This window comes from Phaseolus vulgaris, chromosome 11, assembly GCF_051622355.1.
Source record: "Phaseolus vulgaris cultivar YP4 chromosome 11, ASM5162235v1, whole genome shotgun sequence".
In the NCBI taxonomy this organism is placed as follows: Eukaryota; Viridiplantae; Streptophyta; class Magnoliopsida; order Fabales; family Fabaceae; genus Phaseolus; species Phaseolus vulgaris.
The window spans coordinates 46708410-46727519 of NC_143508.1; the positions used below are offsets into that span (position 1 = coordinate 46708410).

Genomic DNA, 19110 nt, shown 5'->3' on the forward strand with positions numbered 1-19110 from the left:
AAAACCATCACATTAAACTTTGTGACGGTTAGTTCTATGATGGTTTGGGAAACCGCCACACACGTATATTGTGGTGGTTATAAACGCCAATTTATACGAAAATAACCGTCACATTATACACCATTTTTTGCAGTAAAATTACAAGGAAAAAATATGCCTAATTCTAGTTTTATACATTTTTTACAAGACTTTCTACCCGACCAAGAAGGAGGAAAAAAATCCTATGATTAATGGATCCCCTTCGTTGCCAAAATGAAATTATTTCTTATCTGAGAGGGAAGAAAATTAGCTTAGAAGAAGCAAAAAGAACCTTAATCGCAGAAACAATGCTCCAGAACATAATACATCTTCATCTACATGAAACAAGTTTTTTTAAGTGCTAGAGAAAACTCCAAAGGGGATCAATCTAGCCCCTTAAATCCAAACCAATCACTCAAGACCCGCAACAGTAATGATTTCTTCTATGAACTGAAGCCAAAAAGAGGGAGAAATGGTAAAGAAAGGAATAACCTGGGGAGAAAGAGAAAGGAATAACTTGGAGAAGAAATTTGAGAGAATAAATTGATGATATGACTTAATTGTTCTAATATGATTTGTCTAATTATAATTATTTTTTCTTATTGTAGTAAAATATGTTAATACTTGTACTAAACTAACTATTTATCCTAAAAACTGTAATATGTTAATGAATTTATTTAAATATTTTTTGGGTTAATATACATGTTTGTTCATGTGTTCGTTATCTTAAACATGTCAATTTAATAAATTAACCTAATTAAATTTTAATAAAATTATGATAAATTAGCTAACTGCGCCTCTTAATTCATTAGATCTTATTAATAAACTCAGTGGGAGAAATATTAACATTACTGCAAAGCAGAATATTTTAACATCTTATCGTCAGTCTTAAAAGTTAAACCTCTTTATATTTTATTTATACTACTAATAAGAAGAAGAATGAGAAGGTAAAATAATAATAATAATAATAATAACAACAATAATTACACATTGGCAATGCATTAGCTTGGTGCTAATGTATTGTTTACATAGATACACAAGGAGAGTAACAATCAAAATAGACTTCACCGGAATTCAAGACTTGGTCAAAGCCCATTTGACTTTTCATCTATTAGAGCCCAACTTAACATCTCAGTGCAGAACTGATCATCTGGTTTCAGCCACAAGGCCTAACATTCAAGGAATAAAAAATCATAAATAAACTTCCAATAATCCCATGGAGATTCTCTTCATAGGATGTAAACAGTATAGTTATAAGAACAATATTCAAACACAGATAAACATGACAGAATCACAAAGGTAAGATTCATACAATAACTAGTTGAAGATAAATTGCTAAGTAAGCATTATCAAATTTGGGCACTCCATTCAACAACTGAAATCCAATGAACTTTCTCAGAGATAGTTCACTTTTACCATAATCAGCCATTTTTAAGAGTTACCTCCTTTTCCAAAATTATTGATGTTTTGGACTAACTTTTTTATTCCAAAGCTACTGATGTTTTACCATTTCAAGCCTCATTAATTATTTGACTCTCGTAAACCGTGTAAAATAACTACATTTGATCTTTTACTAGAAAAACTACACCTGCAGCCTATTTTACAAAGAACATCGACAAAAAAGAAACACATTTTATGTTGAAAAGGGGGTTTGGCCTAGGCACGTTAATATTTTTTGCACTTATTAATGTGTGCACCTAGTTTAGTTTTGAAGGTTAAAACATATATAATAAATTTTCCTCATTCTAATAAAACTAGTTGTAAATTTGCTATTTTACCCTTTCTCTCCTCACAATAAATTCATGTGTAAATTATTCAAAGATTAAAAAAACACATAAGGATATAATTGATAAAAAGAATAAATAATGTGATCTTGAATTTTGCAAAAGACAAATAAATAGGAATAAGAATTCTCAAAAAGTCGACACTTAGAAATAAAGGAGGAAATAACAAAGTAGACACCTCATAATTTTCAGAGTTCATATCAAACAAATGATGGACACTCTCAGAAACAAGTGCGTTCAGAAATGTCCATTCAACCTTACATTTATTACACATGTAAAATACCGTGCCTATGATAAGTAGCGCCTCCTAAGAACATATTTGGTTTGAAAAAAATGTTACTTTTCACTAATGACTATTCATTATGAGCCGTTATTTTCTTTTCACTGTTTCTTGTTCTCTAGAGGTTATTAAAGAAACGGTGAAAATATGTTACACGCAAGATGGCTATAAGAGCTCTATGCTAAATAAAACCAATCGTGCAACATAGGTTAATTATCATGAATACAAAGCAATATTGAAACAGAGTTACTCACTTTGTGATAATATGTTATTGCTGTAGTGAAATCATCCTGCATAAATTACATTCAACAGTAAAAGAAGGAAGTTAATCAATTTGATCAGATAAAAAAAATATAAAGATATACAAAAAGTTTAAAAGAAATAATAGAAATTTGGAACGTATGAGCCATTCACAGACACAGTGCCATGTCCAGGTAGTACATGCAGAACTTATTTCTTTTTCACACGTACACTACTTTTAACCAGCCTCAACTTCTTTCAATAAATATATCCATTAATGAATGAATGTGTTGAAATCTGCTTTTGCAGGTATAGTTGAAAAATCCATCAATTATGCCAACAAAAGCAATGTCATGATTTTGGCAGATCAGACCAAGAACTAGGATATCGTGGAACCATCACATTTTCCACTCAAATATGGATAATGGAACCAAACTACTATTCCTCTCAAAAATTACAAAAGCTGACAGAGTAATCGTTCCCCTGCGACCAGCACAGATTATTTTTAGATAAAAGTCAACATAAACTATTTACCTGATGAAACCACAAATCAAAATTTCCAAGCCAACTCATACATAAAAGGCTACATTTGCTTTTCAGAAAACACCACAATACACCATGTTATACCGGAAAACACATAATAGGAAAAAAATAACAGTTTATATACCTGTAAGTGATAAGTATATGCAAGACCAGCATAAGTGCTCACACTTCTCGTTGATAATGCAAGTGCCTTCTCATAATACGAAATTGCTTCTCCGTACATCCTGAAACAGTATTTAGACAGTCAGAATCAGCTATCCTGTCCTACACCAGTCATGATTAACAGATTAGCACTGCCACTATTTAAATCAAACCTTTTTATCAATCCAAGAAATTGATATTTCAACTTTCTTTCAGTCAAAAATTAATTGATTAGGAAATTTGGAAAAATCAAAATTTAGGACAAGAAAAATAAACATAAAGTAGCCGTAAAAATAACAAAAAATTCACAGGTTTTAAAACAAATACTCAAGCAAATGATGCTTCAACTCTACAATAGAAATTCTCAGCAGCTAAATATTCTAAAGCTGCGGACAAGAAAATTAAGTCAGAAGACCACTGAGATATTTGTCAACTTACTTCAGTTTTCTGTATGCATGGGCAAGATTGACTACAGTCGATTCCCACATTTCAGATAAAGCAGTTGGTATCAATGCTAATGTTTTCTCAAACCACCAGACAGCTTTCTTATACCTGAATCAGAAGCCACGGTCAATCAGGTAAATGTCTCTTAATTTTTCCATTTTGATTAAAAGAATGTTTTTTAACTGTACAGAAATTTGGAAATAAAGAGAGTAGACTATTACAAGATAAAATCTGAAAGTCAGCGATTTTGTATAATAAAATAACCACCGTCCATGGTTAAAAACTAACAATACATTGTTACTCTCAGACTTAATCCTCTACTAAGGGCTTTTAAGACCTCAATTTTCTTCCTCTTTTGCAAAATGGTAAGAAATCTGTCAACATTTTTTAATCCATAATCTCAAAAGATGGTGTTGACCAAAAAGTAACTCAATGGATCAACTAATGATATCTTTAACAATCACGGTCTGGAGATTAAGTGTATCAAACATCCCAAATGGAATTTTACATGTATCAGATCATGTGAATATCCCTATAAGAGATATTCACTGTATGTATCTTAGCATCTACATTCATGATTACAGAATAAATATTTACATCATAACTTGGATTAAAAGTAAATAAATATCATCAAGTGCAAAACTGCATGTACTCGTAAAAAATGTGAAAAAGCTCCAATTCCAACAAATATATGTTTATAGTATTTTATGAACCTTCATGAGACTTATAATATATTATGTCAGTCAAGTTGGCAAGTTCAATCTATCTATATTACAGAACTGAGAGCAATCATATTTGGGAAAGATATATGAATTAAAATACTCAGTATGAGATAATTATGAAAACTAACATTTAAATAACAACACTAGCTCTAATTCCAACAGAAACTTAAATGCAGTTCTCAGACACCAAGCTTTGCAGATTTAACCAGGCACATAGGCAGTGGTCCAATTTTAAAGTTTACAATTGCAGACTCAACTCTAAAAGTGAAAGATAACTCAGCATACACGTTCACAATGTCATATCAATCTGTATTCGCTGCACGTTCAATCACGTGAAAACTAATAAAGATTTTGAATTAAACTGCATCGTGGTCAGATTCTCCACATGCAGGCTTTCTCTTTCATATAGGACCATTTGAATAGCAATCAAGGGAAGGGAAGTCTGTACAAGTTAACGTGAACATCAGATTTAGTAACTAAAATAATTATAAGCATATAGGTATCTTTACTCTTTCATATGATAGGCAACAACTCCAAGTTCATTATACACAAGTGGATCTGAGGGGCAAGTTGACTTGGCCTGTATAAAAAACTGAAAAAACAGAGGAACGTTAATTGTTTTACTGGTAGTCAGTGATAGAAAGTAGACCTTGTTCATTTTATAGAATTTGCAAGGATATAGGAAGGCATTAAATCCTAGCCTGGCAACCCCCCACCCTTCCCCACAAAAAAAAAATAGAGGCTTCCCTTCCTTTAATACATCCAACTTTATAAAATATACCTGCTCAGCAAGCTTGTAGCTGTGGGTACGCATGCATTCCATTCCAATGTAAAGAGTTGGTAAGTGGCACCTGGAATAAGACAACATCAAGATTTAACCTGTAAAAGAACAATTTATAGAGAGAGAGAGAGAGAGAGAGAGAAATAAGAGGATTTCATGCAGAAGTTTTTAAACAAACAAAAGAGACCCATATGCTGGCATGTTATCACCTATTGTAAGATTCATAACTTTGATATTTGAAATTGTCAATTGCCTTGTGATTTGGTGAGTGAGCATTTGTGTTAAGGAAATTGGTTGGAATTATATCCTGATTCATAGAAGATTATGAGCCACTAAAAGTAAAAATGTTGCAATCTCGCAAAGGTAAAATTAAGCTTCCTTTAGCACTCCCTTTGCTGCAACAAAAAGCTCAAACTCCCAAAGCAAAAAAAAAAAAATGCATCATTTTTGTTAGATTGTAATCATTGAAACATAGTTTAGTTTTCCAAATTTCTTAATATATTTATGTGCAGATTTGCATTTTACAGACTGTGCAGATATGATCTACCATGCAGAAGTTCCAAGCCTCGCCACCTTACCCCTCGCTTCTGTGTTCCTTGGAAGGACATACAAGAAGGAATTGGCAACATCTTTGTGCAGCAGTTCACTAAAGACCAGACTATAGCAGCTCCTTTCTCCGTGAGGATCATCCCTCCGGCAGTGTTCAAAGTTTTTCTGGATCGAGTATGTCCAAGTGACTACTAGCTTTGAACTAGAAGAAGCTAAAGGCAATTAAAAAACACCTGCACAGATCAAACTATCTAAGGCTGACCCCACGCCCAGACCGCAAGACTAGCTATGTCTACAGTGTAGAAGGCTTTCAGAGGACTCTCTATAGGTGAAGCTTTCCAAGCTTGGAGTAAAGAGTTGTTTAAAGACTCAGAAACAGCCTCAACCTCTCAGTCATCCAACAGAGGGAGCTGCTACTACAGTACAAACAATTTGACCTTCTTACACCTTACACAACAGTATCCGCCCAATGATGTCACCACCTTCTTCCTTCAAGAACCAGGTTTTCCTTCTACAAGATGCTTATCCAAAAGACAATATCCGGCATGACCTTGAACAAAAGATACAAGACGCCATTGAACAGTGCCATCTAAAGGCCAAGGTGTGTAACGAGTTAAGAACAAGCACGAGTCAAAGAAGACGAAGAAGCAAGAGCTTCTGTTGAAGCTCTTGTCCAGCAACATACAGAAGCTGAAGTGTACGACAACTGTCTGGCAAGTATACGAGATGCTCCATCTTCCAGCCCCCAAAGCTTAACCTATACCAGCTATACCCCTCAGCATGAGACAAACTATCATGGATGCAGAGGACAGAACAGTTAGCTTCCACCTTTGCCCCTCAGATTCAAAGCTCTTTCATTTAGCGTTTACATCAGCTCAAAGTTTCTCAACCTGCCACCTAACCTGATACAAGCCAACAGCCACCACAGCAGCCTCACTAGCAGCAATGATGTTTTCTTCTAGGAACTTTTTTTATTATGTCAAAAAAAGAAGGGGGGGAGGGGGGACTTGTTAAACAACACACATTTCTTTTTCTGCTTAATTTGAGTTCATAGTTGTGATTACTTGTTAACACTTTCACACAAAACAGAATATTAGAATGAGCATTCGTCCATGTCCAAAACTGTGCATAATATATGATTTTTTTTTTCTGATACCTGTTGAGACCCTAAGCGCTCTAACCTAGTCTTATACATGTTATACTCACATGAACCTTCTAATGTGTGTTTTATGCAAGCCTTGGTTCTTCAGATTTAGTCCTCCAAGTTTATCTGACAAAGTGCATCAGTTAGTCTAACCACGCAGTTCATTTGCCCTTCATATGGTCATCAGATGAGACACCTCAAACAAAGTTCATAACATCTAATACAATGGTCATAACTTTTTTTATTATGTCAAAAAAAGAAGGGGGGGAGGGGGGACTTGTTAAACAACACACATTTCTTTTTCTGCTTAATTTGAGTTCATAGTTGTGATTACTTGTTAACACTTTCACACAAAACAGAATATTAGAATGAGCATTCGTCCATGTCCAAAACTGTGCATAATATATGATTTTTTTTTTTCTGATACCTGTTGAGACCCTAAGCGCTCTAACCTAGTCTTATACATGTTATACTCACATGAACCTTCTAATGTGTGTTTTATGCAAGCCTTGGTTCTTCAGACTTAGTCCTCCAAGTTTATCTGACAAAGTGCATCAGTTAGTCTAACCACGCAGTTCATTTGCCCTTCATATGGTCATCAGATGAGACACCTCAAACAAAGTTCATAACATCTAATACAATGGTCATAACTTTTTTTATTATGTCAAAAAAAGAAGGGGGGGAGGGGGGACTTGTTAAACAACACACATTTCTTTTTCTGCTTAATTTGAGTTCATAGTTGTGATTACTTGTTAACACTTTCACACAAAACAGAATATTAGAATGAGCATTCGTCCATGTCCAAAACTGTGCATAATATATGATTTTTTTTTTCTGATACCTGTTGAGACCCTAAGCGCTCTAACCTAGTCTTATACATGTTATACTCACATGAACCTTCTAATGTGTGTTTTATGCAAGCCTTGGTTCTTCAGACTTAGTCCTCCAAGTTTATCTGACAAAGTGCATCAGTTAGTCTAACCACGCAGTTCATTTGCCCTTCATATGGTCATCAGATGAGACACCTCAAACAAAGTTCATAACATCTAATAACAATGGTCATACATGCATACATACATATATTCATGTGTTTAGAATCAAAACGTGTAATCAAAGTAAAAAACACAAACGTTTAGAAAGACTATTCATAATGCCGTAACTGGAAAGAGTTTTTATAGAAAGTGCATATCTTTACTGTTAAAAAAAAGAATAGGCAGTAAGCAATAATTATGGAATTAATTTTCTTGATCTAAAAAAAACAACATATTGGTATTTAAAGGAAAAACGAAATCCTAAAAAAGGAAATAAATCTCCAGACATGAAGACTCTAATATCTGGAGCAAATCTACCAAATAAACTCCTAATCTCAATCCCTTAATTTTAGGGATTTCTTACAAACAAATCTATATTTGTTATCCAATCAGCCTACATTTATTGTAGAGTAAATGTGCAATAATAACACCATATTTCAACACCCCTCTCAAGATAAGAAATAAATGTCCTTCATTCTCAGCTTGGTTATGAGATTATTTAAGTTTGAGATATTAAGTCTTTTTGTCAGCAAATCAACCACCTGTTGCTTGGATGGAATGTATCACATGCATACTAAACTCTCTTCTAATTTTTCCTTATTGACAGCAGTTTCTGACGGGGTTGGCACAGTGACTGAAGGTAGGACAGTTGTGCACGATTGTACCCACTCTAATACCAAGTTGAAGGTTTTAGATTGAAAAATAGTTTTTCTACACCCAACTAATGTGTATTTACAAATATATAAATTTGAGTAATTAACAATACAGCTCTCAGAAATCATAATATGGGCTATTGCCTATTACATACTATGTATAAAAAAACAGCTTTATGAAAGCTACACAACAAAAAAGAATCATTATTCAACAGAAACATAATAATAAAACACGGGATTATTCTTTTTTTCAATTTCTCTCTTACGATTCCTTTTGCAAGAACCCAAATCAGATCTTATAACCATGTACCAGATTTCCCAGCCACAGTTATTCTTATTTGACATTTTTATTCAAGAAATTAACAAAAGAAAATTACTCATTCAGGGAAGTAGCAGGAATCATTAACAGGAAAAATCAATATCTTACCCAGGAAACAATCTAGCTGCAGTGCGGTAAGCTGACATAGCCTGATCACCCTCTTCTTGAGCAGCATAAGCATTCCCATAGCCTATCCATGCAGGGGGAAATGTTCCATCTAGACTAGTTGCCTTGCTGTAAGGAACACGATGAAACTAATAAGTTTTTATAATGATGTTCAGAAACAATCGGCAGCAAGAGTAATGAACACTTGATAATAGGAACTCTTGCAGACAATTCAGATTAGAAAAGCAATCTTTAATTAGATTACAGAGAAATTGTCAAGCAATCTAATTCAGGACAAAGATACATAAACTCAAACTTAACAAGCCACCAAAAACAACTCAATCAATCCAGCCCAAGACCAATCATATATGCATTTCTGTAAAGCTGAGTTGATAACATGACATTAAACATAACATATCCTCCACTACTTACTAAGGCATAATATTCCTTGGTAATGAAACAAATAGACAACTGCATCAAATGTCAAATATAACAAATTACCTTATCCTATGAAATATAAGGAAGTATAACAGTCGTTTTTAGAATAATTTCTCAAGTAAATAAGATTCAAACATAATCAACTAGACAAAAAACAAAGAACCATGTTCCTATGATGATAAATTAATAACATTACCATTAAATGTTTCAAAATTAATCATATCTAACTATCAAAGTAAGATATTCTTACCTAAAATAACGACGGGATTGATCATACTTCTTGATACAGTAGTAGTAGCAACCAACAGCAAACCATGATAAAGCCCTAAGCCAACATTAATGAGATTTAATTGTTTTACAGAGGCAACTACATATATATATCAAGGAAAAGACTAAATAAAGAATGACTCTTATATGTAGCAAATCATTATAAGACTATCAGCATCATGGAAGAAGTGTTTACATCTGAGGATAATCCTTCACCAAATTGCACGCCATCAAATAGAGTTCATTTGAATGCCCAAGTTCAACAGCAGCTGCCAGGTGTACTAACGTACACTTCAGATGGAAAAGATCCTTCTCAAGCAAACTGTAACAGAATAAGTCAGGAAGAGAAACAGAAGAATGATTGGGACAGTGAATATCCCCCACTTACACATATGTTAAGTCAAAACATTTCTGATATTCACCACACTGATGGTAGTATTCAGCTTTGCAGGCCAATAGATCGGTATTGGATTTCAGTGAGCGCAAGAAAGAAGTATCAGATTGGTCACTTTTACAGCTTTCATTCTCAAGTTCTCGGAACTTGGCTTCTACAACGTTTTCTTTGTCATACTGCATGACAAATAAGGGATTATCTTTCAGCAGCACAAAACATTTAGATAGAAGCAAATTGTACCTGTCACCTGCCATTACCTTCTTTATCAAACAAGAATAAAATGAAGAAAGCCATCCATCCTCACTACCAAATTGCAATGACGATATCAAATTTGCTTCTGAAATTTTCCATACAGAAAGGAATGACATGTATGATATTAAAATCAAGTTTAAAATCTACAAGGGATCAATGAAAACCTCTACCTTCCTGGCAAGTAAGCATGTGATTCTCAATAAGACATTCCAAAGCCTGACATAATTATTGCCAAACAGCAAGGAAAAAATAGATAACTGTTAACTAGTGTGCTAGAAAAAATATCCAAGTACGTATTCTACAAATGACAACTTCCCAAAAATGAAAATAATAAATTAGAGCATTATAATGCCTGAGGACTACTGGCTACAATCAACATTTTCAATTCTACTCTAGAGAAACTATCATAAGAAAAATAAACAGTTTCTTTAGTAAAAGCTGTTATAGAAGTCTAAGGTATACGAGTATTTTTTTCAGCTCTAGAATGGCACCTAACTGTCCCAAGGAATGGGGGTGTTCTATCAGATGGTGCTGAACCCCCCATCAGTAATTCATAAGCAATTGTCCCAACCAAGTGAGCACAGCTCACAAGGCCAGTCCTGGCATTACAAGACACTAGTAATGAACTTAACAAAGACAGTAAGTAGAATATCAATCCATACCTCATAACATAAAGGATCCGCTTTTATAGCAGCTTTATACCTTTAACAAAAACAAACACAGCAGAACAAATGAGTTTTTATTATCAAATGTCACGCAATTATACTTCCATATAATAAATGAAGAAAAAGGACCTGTGTGGATAAAGTTATTAATAAGTATTTATAAGAGAATAAAATAAAAAGATAAAATGAATCAAACTTCTCTCAGAAGTTAAATTCAACTTGTGCATTTAAACTTTTCTAAAAATCACTACTCCAATAGCTGTTGTACATATGATTTTAACTTGTGGAAGATATTTTGTTCATTTTACCTCTAATTTTCCTCTTCCATATGAATATATTGAGGAGTTTATCCAGACTGACCCTAAATCCATCTCTTTTCTACTTATCTAGAAGTTAGAGAGTAACAATCAAAATGCCCCAAACATACTCACCATAGTCTAGCCTGGGCACGGTTTTCTAGAGCCTCGTATGCTTTTCCTCTTAAGAAGCATATTGCAGAAGATATCTGTAATAGCATAATAAAATGTATTCAGATAACCAGAAAAAGAAAATAAACAACGGCAGACTTCCCATTTCTAACAAGATCTTCCAAAAATGTATCACATTCCAAGAACTTCACCTCTATATTACTATTCTAGTACACCATATCAAAGCACCCAAGTAATTCCAAAATTTAAATCCAGAATTAGACGTTTGGTAAACTAGGTGTGATTTAAGAAGTAGACATTTTTTTAAAAAAAATCCTACGATCTATGACTGATTAATAATATAAAAACCTTACATATACTATTTTCTGTAAGAAAAATAATTCTGTAGAAAAATAGAAAAGTTACAAGTAAAAAAATGGAACTCACATTAATTTCACGATCTTCACAATCTTTATCCAAGTACATGACATTCGAGTCCTTCGTATCATAAACATTTCCTTCGTCATCCACTTTAGCCTCACCCAGCATCGACAGGCACTGATCCCACTCCTTCAATTCCTCCTTCAGTTCCACCACGCAGTCATTTACAAACACCAATAAAAATTAATTAACAAAAATTATAAAACCTTCAACTTCATCCCTAAAGTATTATACCATCTCCTAAAGTGCCCCTAAAGTATGAAAATTATACAAGAAATACCCAAATATTAAAACACATTAAGTACTTTAATAAGTATAGAAAAATCCATCAAATTAGACTTTATTGCAAATACCATACAAGAACTTAGAGACTAAAATGATAGGTATTTAATTGAGATTATTTATACTATCTTATTACTTCACTATTACATTGGACAGTGACTTATACTTAAAGGACTAAATTGACAGTTTATTCTTAATAAACTTATTTATATATTCAATAAAAGAAGAAAAAAAACGAAATGGAAGAAAGATTGGGGGCAATACAAGGCACTTGGCGGCGAGGTAGCGGAATCGGAGGTCGCTGAGAACGATTTTGGAAGCATTGAGGAGGTGGAAGGCACGGCGGTAGTGGCGGCCAAGGAAGAGCGCCTGCGCCTGCATGTAGATGTCGGCGGGGTCGGCGGTGAAGGCGGCAACTTTATCGGCGAAGAAGATGGCGGAGGAATAGAGGTGTTTGCTCACGCAGTCGCGCACCACACCTCGGAGCTTCTCGATTTCTTCCTCCCTCATCTTCGCACTCACTTTACTCTTTCAGTCACTGCTAGGGTTTCTGTTCTTCTTCGTCTGCTTGGTCCTGGCTTCGTGGTTCAGAGGCCAAATTGAAATAAAGGAGGGAAGAAAGCTTTTGGATCAATTTTTAATTTGCTATTCAAACTAATAAAATAGTTTTAATAGTATCTTGTTGAATGAATTTACAAGAATTCGTTGTAGTCTAGTTGGTCAGGATATTCGGCTCTCACCCGAAAGACCCGGGTTTAAGTCCCGGCAACGGAAAATGTTTACCTTTTTTTATATTTCTTTAGTAGAAAAAAATACAATCAAATTATAAAATAATCATATGCATACATTTTTATTTATATAAATATTAAATTTTAATTTTAACTTATTGAAATAAAGTACTAAAAGAAAAAAAATAGACATACAAAGGTAAACAGTGTCACTGTTTTCACTGGTTATGTTTAAAGATAATAATCTGTTTTATTGTTTAATTCGATTACCAAACCATTCAATTTAAGAAAAAAAATCAGTTTTAATCGATTTTAATGTTTATTATTATTTTTATAGTAATTTTAATCAAATATTATTATTATTATTAAATTAACATTATTACTAATTGGTTATTTAGCCTAAAGGATTCTCTCTTAAGAAAAATAAAATGGACAAACATATATTTTTATATTAAATAACATTATTATTTTTTTATTTATTCTTTTGTAATTATTATATAAATTTATTTCTTTATTATTATTTATATTTATAATTTATTATATATATAATATGATTAATTATGTTATTTTATAATAATTAATTCTTTATAATTTTGATTATATTTTTTATATTTAATTGTAATTTTATTTTAAATAAAAATAATAATAATTTGAATTTAAAAAAATAAAAAAATAAAAAAGTAAATTAAAATTAATTAATTAATTAATTAAATATATATATTCTTGGTACAGAGTATGTATTTGCTTTTTCTTTTGTGAGAAAAAAACGGGATCTAAAGTAAATATTTCAAAATATTTTTAACTTTTAATTATTTAAAAATAATTATAATTTATAAATAAATCAATTAAATTAATTTTTTAACAATTTTTAAATATAAAGATAAATTTATAAACTTACATTTTTATCAATTAAAAAAATATAATTTCAATGACACTTATTACATCACTCACTGTCTTTTGTAAACTTTTTCAAATTTTTTCCTCTATTACTTAATCCAAACATTATAACTTTCTTTAAATTTTCTCTTTAAATCATCAAAAATTATTTTTTTTTTTACAGACGTGGTTTTAGAAGATAGCTAACTTATGATATTTAGTCTTCCTCAGTGGGGGAAAATTCAACGTCTGAATTTTCTTCTTTTTTAATCAATGGATACTTTCTTTACATTTTTTTTATTTGCTTTCTTTATGTCAAAATTATTCCTTTTTTATTAAAAAAATATTTTTTTTTAAATTTGGAATACTTTTTCTTTTTATTTCCCAAACTCAAATTATTTTTCTTTTTTTATTTTTAAAAATATTTTTTTCCTCAATACTAAAAGTGTTACACTTATTTTTGCCATAACTAATGATATCTAAATTAATAATAATACATGTAACTAAAATAGCGATTATGATCTTTGTTTTTACTTTTTTTCATTTCTTAAATTTAGATTAAATTTTATTTTAGTTCTTAAATTTAAAAATAATTTTGTAAGTCCCCAAAATTAAAATATATATATATATATATATATTATTCGTCCAAATTTAAAAGTGGTAATTTGGTCCCCTTAAATTGAAATATTATTTTTAATCTTTCAATCTAAAAATGTTCTGTAAGAGTTGGGAAGATTTTGTCTTCATTGTTGCGTTTGTCCTTCAATTTTCTGGGTGTTGGTTTCGTACCGTACTCGATCGTCATATTTTGGTTCAAACGGGATGGGTACTTGCAAAAGGTCATCCAATGTTCAAGTCAGCTCTCTTGTAGAGGATCTGATTTAGCGTGAATTACCAAATTAATCCTAGTATTAGGCAGTCATTCCATACACTTTGATTACACTAATACCTTGAAAAGGCATTTCTCGATTTCTTAATGTGTAGTCGACTAGACTTCCTAAATGATTTCGATCACATATTTTGTAAGGCATTCGACCATGGATGGTACACTAGCCCCCAAGACTCAGAAATATTTTTGTTATTTTAGAGTCAGGTTGTCAATTAATGATTTGTAAGAATTTTTATCTTGTTTGGGTGGTCCGGTTGGTGTCAAGATTTACTATATTATATATTTGTACACTGACCCCCAAGCTCGATTTGGCAAAGGTCCTAAAAGTCTAGAAGCTTATATGTTTTGGCAGGGTTTATGTTTTTGGGATTCATTACAGGGTCATCATAGTCGTTGGATGGGGATTGATCTAATGGTTGGGAAAGGGTGCGACGTTTCTACTTGTATGTTCTTAGTTTTTGTTGGCCATAGAGTCATTTGCATATCGATTAAGTTTATGCATCTTACGGACGATTACTTGGTTTTAACGTTATGGATGATAAAAAAAAATTCGTATTCGATTATGTTGAGAACATCTAGAGTGATGTTTTACTTTGACATCATGGTTGATGTAAAGTTGAGTGCATATTGGTTCATGTCGAGAACATAGAGTTTGGTATCGAGAACATATAGGTTGATGTTTTGTTTTGTTTTGACATCGTGGTCGATTAAAAGTCTAGTGCATACTGGTTCATGCCGAGAACATCTAGTTTGATGCCAAGAACATCTAAGTTGATGCCGAGAACATCCAGATTGATGTTTTAGTTTGACATCATGGTTAATTACGCTACTTTGTACACTTTAATTACGCTAATGATACGCCTTGATAAGATGTTTCTCAGTTTCCTGATATGTATTCGATAGAGTTCTAAATAATTTCAGTCATATATTCCATAAGACGTTGGACAACAAATGATAAAAAAAATAACTCAATTCATAAAGTTGTTTTTTTTAAAAATTACATACTAAATTAAGAAACAAATATACCAAGATGAATAGTTCACAAATTCATTAATCATTATATATTCGAGAAGAAGAAAAATTATAAAATAAAATAAAATATATGGAAGACTAAATGTTAACATAGACATCGATTTATTATTTTGAGTTAGCACTCGATTAGGAACGTAGAGCTTTTGTTTCATTTAGCTATTTCACCAAAAAATATTGTGGTATGAAAGTTGTTTCAAAAAAGCTGTCTCATAACATCTATTTTTGTATTTTTGTATTTTATAAATAAGTTTAAGTAATTAACAATATATTGCTACAATTTTAAAATGATATAACTTATAAAACATTGGATATTTCCAATGATAATGTACCTCCTTTACCTTAATTAATTAGATTAAATCACCAATTACCATCTCTACATGTGATTACCAAGAACTCTAATTTGGCCTTTTGCCCTCCACAACCCAGCCGTACATTTCCACCACATCAATTCAAATTAGTTTTTGAAAGCCGACAAAAGCTAAAACCGATCTAAATTGGCATGAAACATCAAATACCTAGTATATACTTAATGTGATGTAGAATAAAGATGTCATAACTTTCCATGGAAAGTGTCACTTCTATTCCTTTCCCTTGATTTTTCAAGCATATATAACTTTTTCTCCTTGGGGTCCCCCTTGCCAATGGCCATAAGAACCAGAAACCAAATAGGAAAATCCAATGATGGTACCCACTCTTGACCCCCCCAACCCCACCATGATTTGCTATATTCCCTTGATCCTCTTTATGAATGAATATAGATAGAACCATCAACAATAACCAGTGTTTGTGTGTGTGCAATACCCCATGTGTGTTGCTATGTCTGAGTCTGAATTAGCCTCTTCTCATGAATCTCCCTCCTCCTCCACATCCAGTCCAACCATCCAAATTGTCTCAAAGGCCTTCTCTGAAAGGCTTATGGGGAAATTCTTTGATGCCACTCAGTTTGATTTTGTGTATGAGCAAAGTGGCCTGTGGTCTCCCCCAATAACAAGAACTGTGTTCTTGGCCTCACCTGCAGGTAACATATGCTCTCAAGATGAAATGCTGAGGAAGCTCAAGAAGGCAAAGAAGACTTCCAAGACACCCATGTTTTGCTTCTTCAACGTATGCACTTCATTTCTTGTTCCTTTTGTTAGTTTTATGTTTTGGTATTTCTCTAGTCTAACTTTACCCTTGAAGTCTGAAATTTTAATCTTACTCAGATGTATGTTTCATGTTTTCATGTCATAATACATCGTTATTGAAGTTTGGAAACTCCCTATTGATGTCAAGTTTCATAATGAAATAGATTTGTTGACTTAGGTCTCTTCTATACTTTCATATAAGTAACATTTAAGTTAATTTTTACTATGAAGGATCTACTCATAAAGTGTTGTAAATTCTCTGTAAAATATGTTTCAATCCTACTTAAAAGAAAAGATTCAGTTTTACTTCAGTAAACCAGATAACATTCCTATTTATGCTTAAATGGTTTATACAGTTTTAAGTTGAGAGAGGAATAACCTTGACACATGCTTCTGACTTTTGTTTTCAGGCCTTTTTGTGCTCTTAAGTTGATCTTGGCAGTGCATAAAGTTCATTTGCCAACCATAAGCTCTTTTGGGATAAAGTCGTGGGTTTGTCTCAGAATATTTATATATGTTCCTTTCATTGTGCATGTGGGTACTGCTGTGCCAACTATGTGTCGTCAAGTGGAATCATAACCTAAAGAAACCCATAAAAAGTGAGATATTATACATATATAAAAGTGCTTGCAAGTTCTTTGCCATGTTACCACAAATCTTGTATCCCACAACTTTGTTTCATAATGCAATATTGATGTGTAAGCTATTTCTCTCAATTCATATAAATCCCACAAATTGTCATGAATTTGTTTGTGTAACTTGGTAAGTTATATATAGCTTACATCACCCATAAAATAATGCAAGCCAAACTTTTTTTCATTTATATTTACATAGATAATATCTAATTTTTTAAGGATAAGATACGTTTCTTCTTTCAATATATATCATCAACACTATTAGATATATATGACCATTAATAAAATCATTTATAAAAATATTACTAAATATATACAATAACATAAGGTAGAAGAGATTCTCCAACATTTTCACATATCAATAAAATCATTTATAAAAAGATTACTAAATATTTTTACTGACATTTATTCAAAAGAAATATAATATTTCAAAATATTATTAAATATTTTTAATTTGTGTAATAAAAAAAGTAATACTATAAAATGTTATTAAACTTTTCTGAATAAAGAAATAATATTTTAAAATTATTACTAAAGTTTTTAATTATTTTTTACCTGTGATTCGGGATCAATATCTAGGTTAAAGATAAGACATTTTTCTTTTCTTTTAGAGACTATACGTTAACACTCAAATCGCTTTATTCGAGCTTAGGGGCAAATGTACTACCGGATGGTTGAGAGGTCTGATATGGCTGAATAGCCGAGAAGATCGAATAAACTATACTGACTCGAACACAATCCATAAGCGTATAATTAACTTTAAATAAACCACGTTTAAATGATAAACCATGATTAAAGGATAGTTGGGTCCCATTTGGACCCACATGCAAGCCCATAACAATTGAGCCTCATCCAAAAAGTATAAATAAAGGAGGGAACCCCAACACTAAAGGTAATTTTTCACTCCCTACTCACCTGCATATAGTACTCAGACTGACTTGATCATCGGAGTGCCTTCGCAGGTACCCTTCACATTCGACTTGGAGAACAAGCGAGTGAAAGACCAGCGAGAAGACTGAAGACTTAGACAGAATAAGTTACTTCATAGGATGCGTCCTTGTAAGAACAATTTTTAATAAAAACTATATTATAAAAATGTTACTATTATAAATATTTTGTAATATATGTCATTCCCATATTGTTATAAAGATGAGATAAATGACTAGCTCATGGGAAGGAAGTGAAAACATAGAGGTAGGGTATCAACTACATAATGCCAATAAGTATATTTATAATTAAAACACTAGAAGATAAGTTCCTAAAAACATGTTTTAAGATTTTGTTAATAATATTGAGGGTATAACCATAAATTCCAAAGCTACCCGTAAGTGGATTAAATTCGCCAAATTTACAAGAACATAGGGTGGTAGAGAATCTTCAAAAAAATCAATGCAAAATAATCCACAAAGCAAAGGAAAAATCATGTCTTTTTTAGTTGATGTTTCAACAACCATCTTCACTAGGATCATCTAAAGGAATTTGGGGTTTTCTAAAGGAAAATGACGTAGGAGATGAAAGGACCTCAGGTGTACAAGTACTAAACTTAATGAAAAAAATTGAGCTCAAAGAATGAAAAAAGTACTCAAATAAATTGTTCAACATTGTTAACAAGGTAATATTAGTTGGAATTAACTTTTTTATTCAAGAATAAATGAAAATAATTCTTCTAACAATGCTAGAAATATATGAGACATCTATAACCACTTTGAAGAACACAAAGAATTTGTCTGAAATCATTTAGGAAAAAACTTACATGACTTTCAAACTCAAAAATGTCATTCTTAGGAATTTATAAACTTGTGGCATTGACATTATTGATAAAAATATTTTATGGTAATTCAATGTTAATTGTAGTATCATATTAGTTTTCATTATATTATTGTATGCATCCATTTGAAAGTCAAATGTTTCTTGCACTTTGAATCT

At 32.1% G+C, this 19110-nt stretch overlaps 2 protein-coding genes and 1 non-coding gene across 8 annotated transcripts; 2 read left to right on the forward strand and 1 right to left on the reverse strand.

The window, feature by feature from the left end:
- Positions 1–958: 958 nt before the first annotated feature.
- On the reverse strand, positions 959–12664 carry APC6 (anaphase promoting complex 6). 6 transcript variants are annotated; one of them, XR_016517259.1, is made up of 17 exons: positions 12165–12664; positions 11625–11759; positions 11202–11275; positions 10768–10807; positions 10276–10321; positions 10111–10190; positions 9848–10029; positions 9656–9781; positions 9443–9517; positions 8758–8883; positions 5532–6404; positions 4954–5023; positions 4682–4764; positions 3445–3558; positions 2990–3089; positions 2337–2372; positions 959–1187 (listed from the first exon to the last, which is right to left on the reverse strand). XR_016517259.1 is itself a non-coding variant. In XM_068630553.2 (16 exons), exons 1-16 carry the CDS (start codon positions 12408–12410, stop codon positions 1104–1106), a joined length of 1617 nt encoding a protein of 538 aa, XP_068486654.1. In that variant the 5' UTR covers positions 12411–12664; the 3' UTR covers positions 959–1103. The 6 variants fall into 6 exon arrangements, 3 of the variants coding, with proteins under 3 accessions (XP_068486654.1, XP_090153250.1, XP_090153251.1); XR_016517257.1 differs by lacking the exon at positions 5532–6404 and having other exon boundaries at positions 4458–4764; XR_016517258.1 differs by lacking the exon at positions 5532–6404 and having other exon boundaries at positions 4430–4764.
- TRNAE-CUC (transfer RNA glutamic acid (anticodon CUC)) lies at positions 12602–12674 on the forward strand. The gene has a single exon. It is a non-coding gene; the product is annotated as a tRNA-Glu (tRNA).
- A 3404-nt stretch (positions 12675–16078) lies between these two features.
- Positions 16079–17283, forward strand: LOC137825997 (uncharacterized). Its single transcript, XM_068631835.2, has 2 exons — positions 16079–16529; positions 16960–17283. Exons 1-2 carry the CDS (start codon positions 16230–16232, stop codon positions 16975–16977), a joined length of 318 nt encoding a protein of 105 aa, XP_068487936.1. The 5' UTR covers positions 16079–16229; the 3' UTR covers positions 16978–17283.
- The last annotated feature ends 1827 nt before the right edge of the window (positions 17284–19110 follow it).

Excerpts from the sequence above, each read along its gene's own strand:
- APC6 (XM_068630553.2), bottom strand. The coding sequence starts at position 12,410 with ATGAGGGAGGAAGAAATCGAGAAGCTCCGAGGTGTGGTGCGCGACTGC. Across the intron at positions 10,322-10,767 it reads CGGATCCTTTATGTTATGAG|GCTTTGGAATGTCTTATTGA; the intron begins GTATGGATTGAT and ends TAATTATGTCAG. Across the intron at positions 8,884-9,442 it reads CAATCCCGTCGTTATTTTAG|CAAGGCAACTAGTCTAGATG; the intron begins GTAAGAATATCT and ends TGTTCCTTACAG.
- LOC137825997 (XM_068631835.2), top strand. The coding sequence starts at position 16,230 with ATGTGTGTTGCTATGTCTGAGTCTGAATTAGCCTCTTCTCATGAATCT.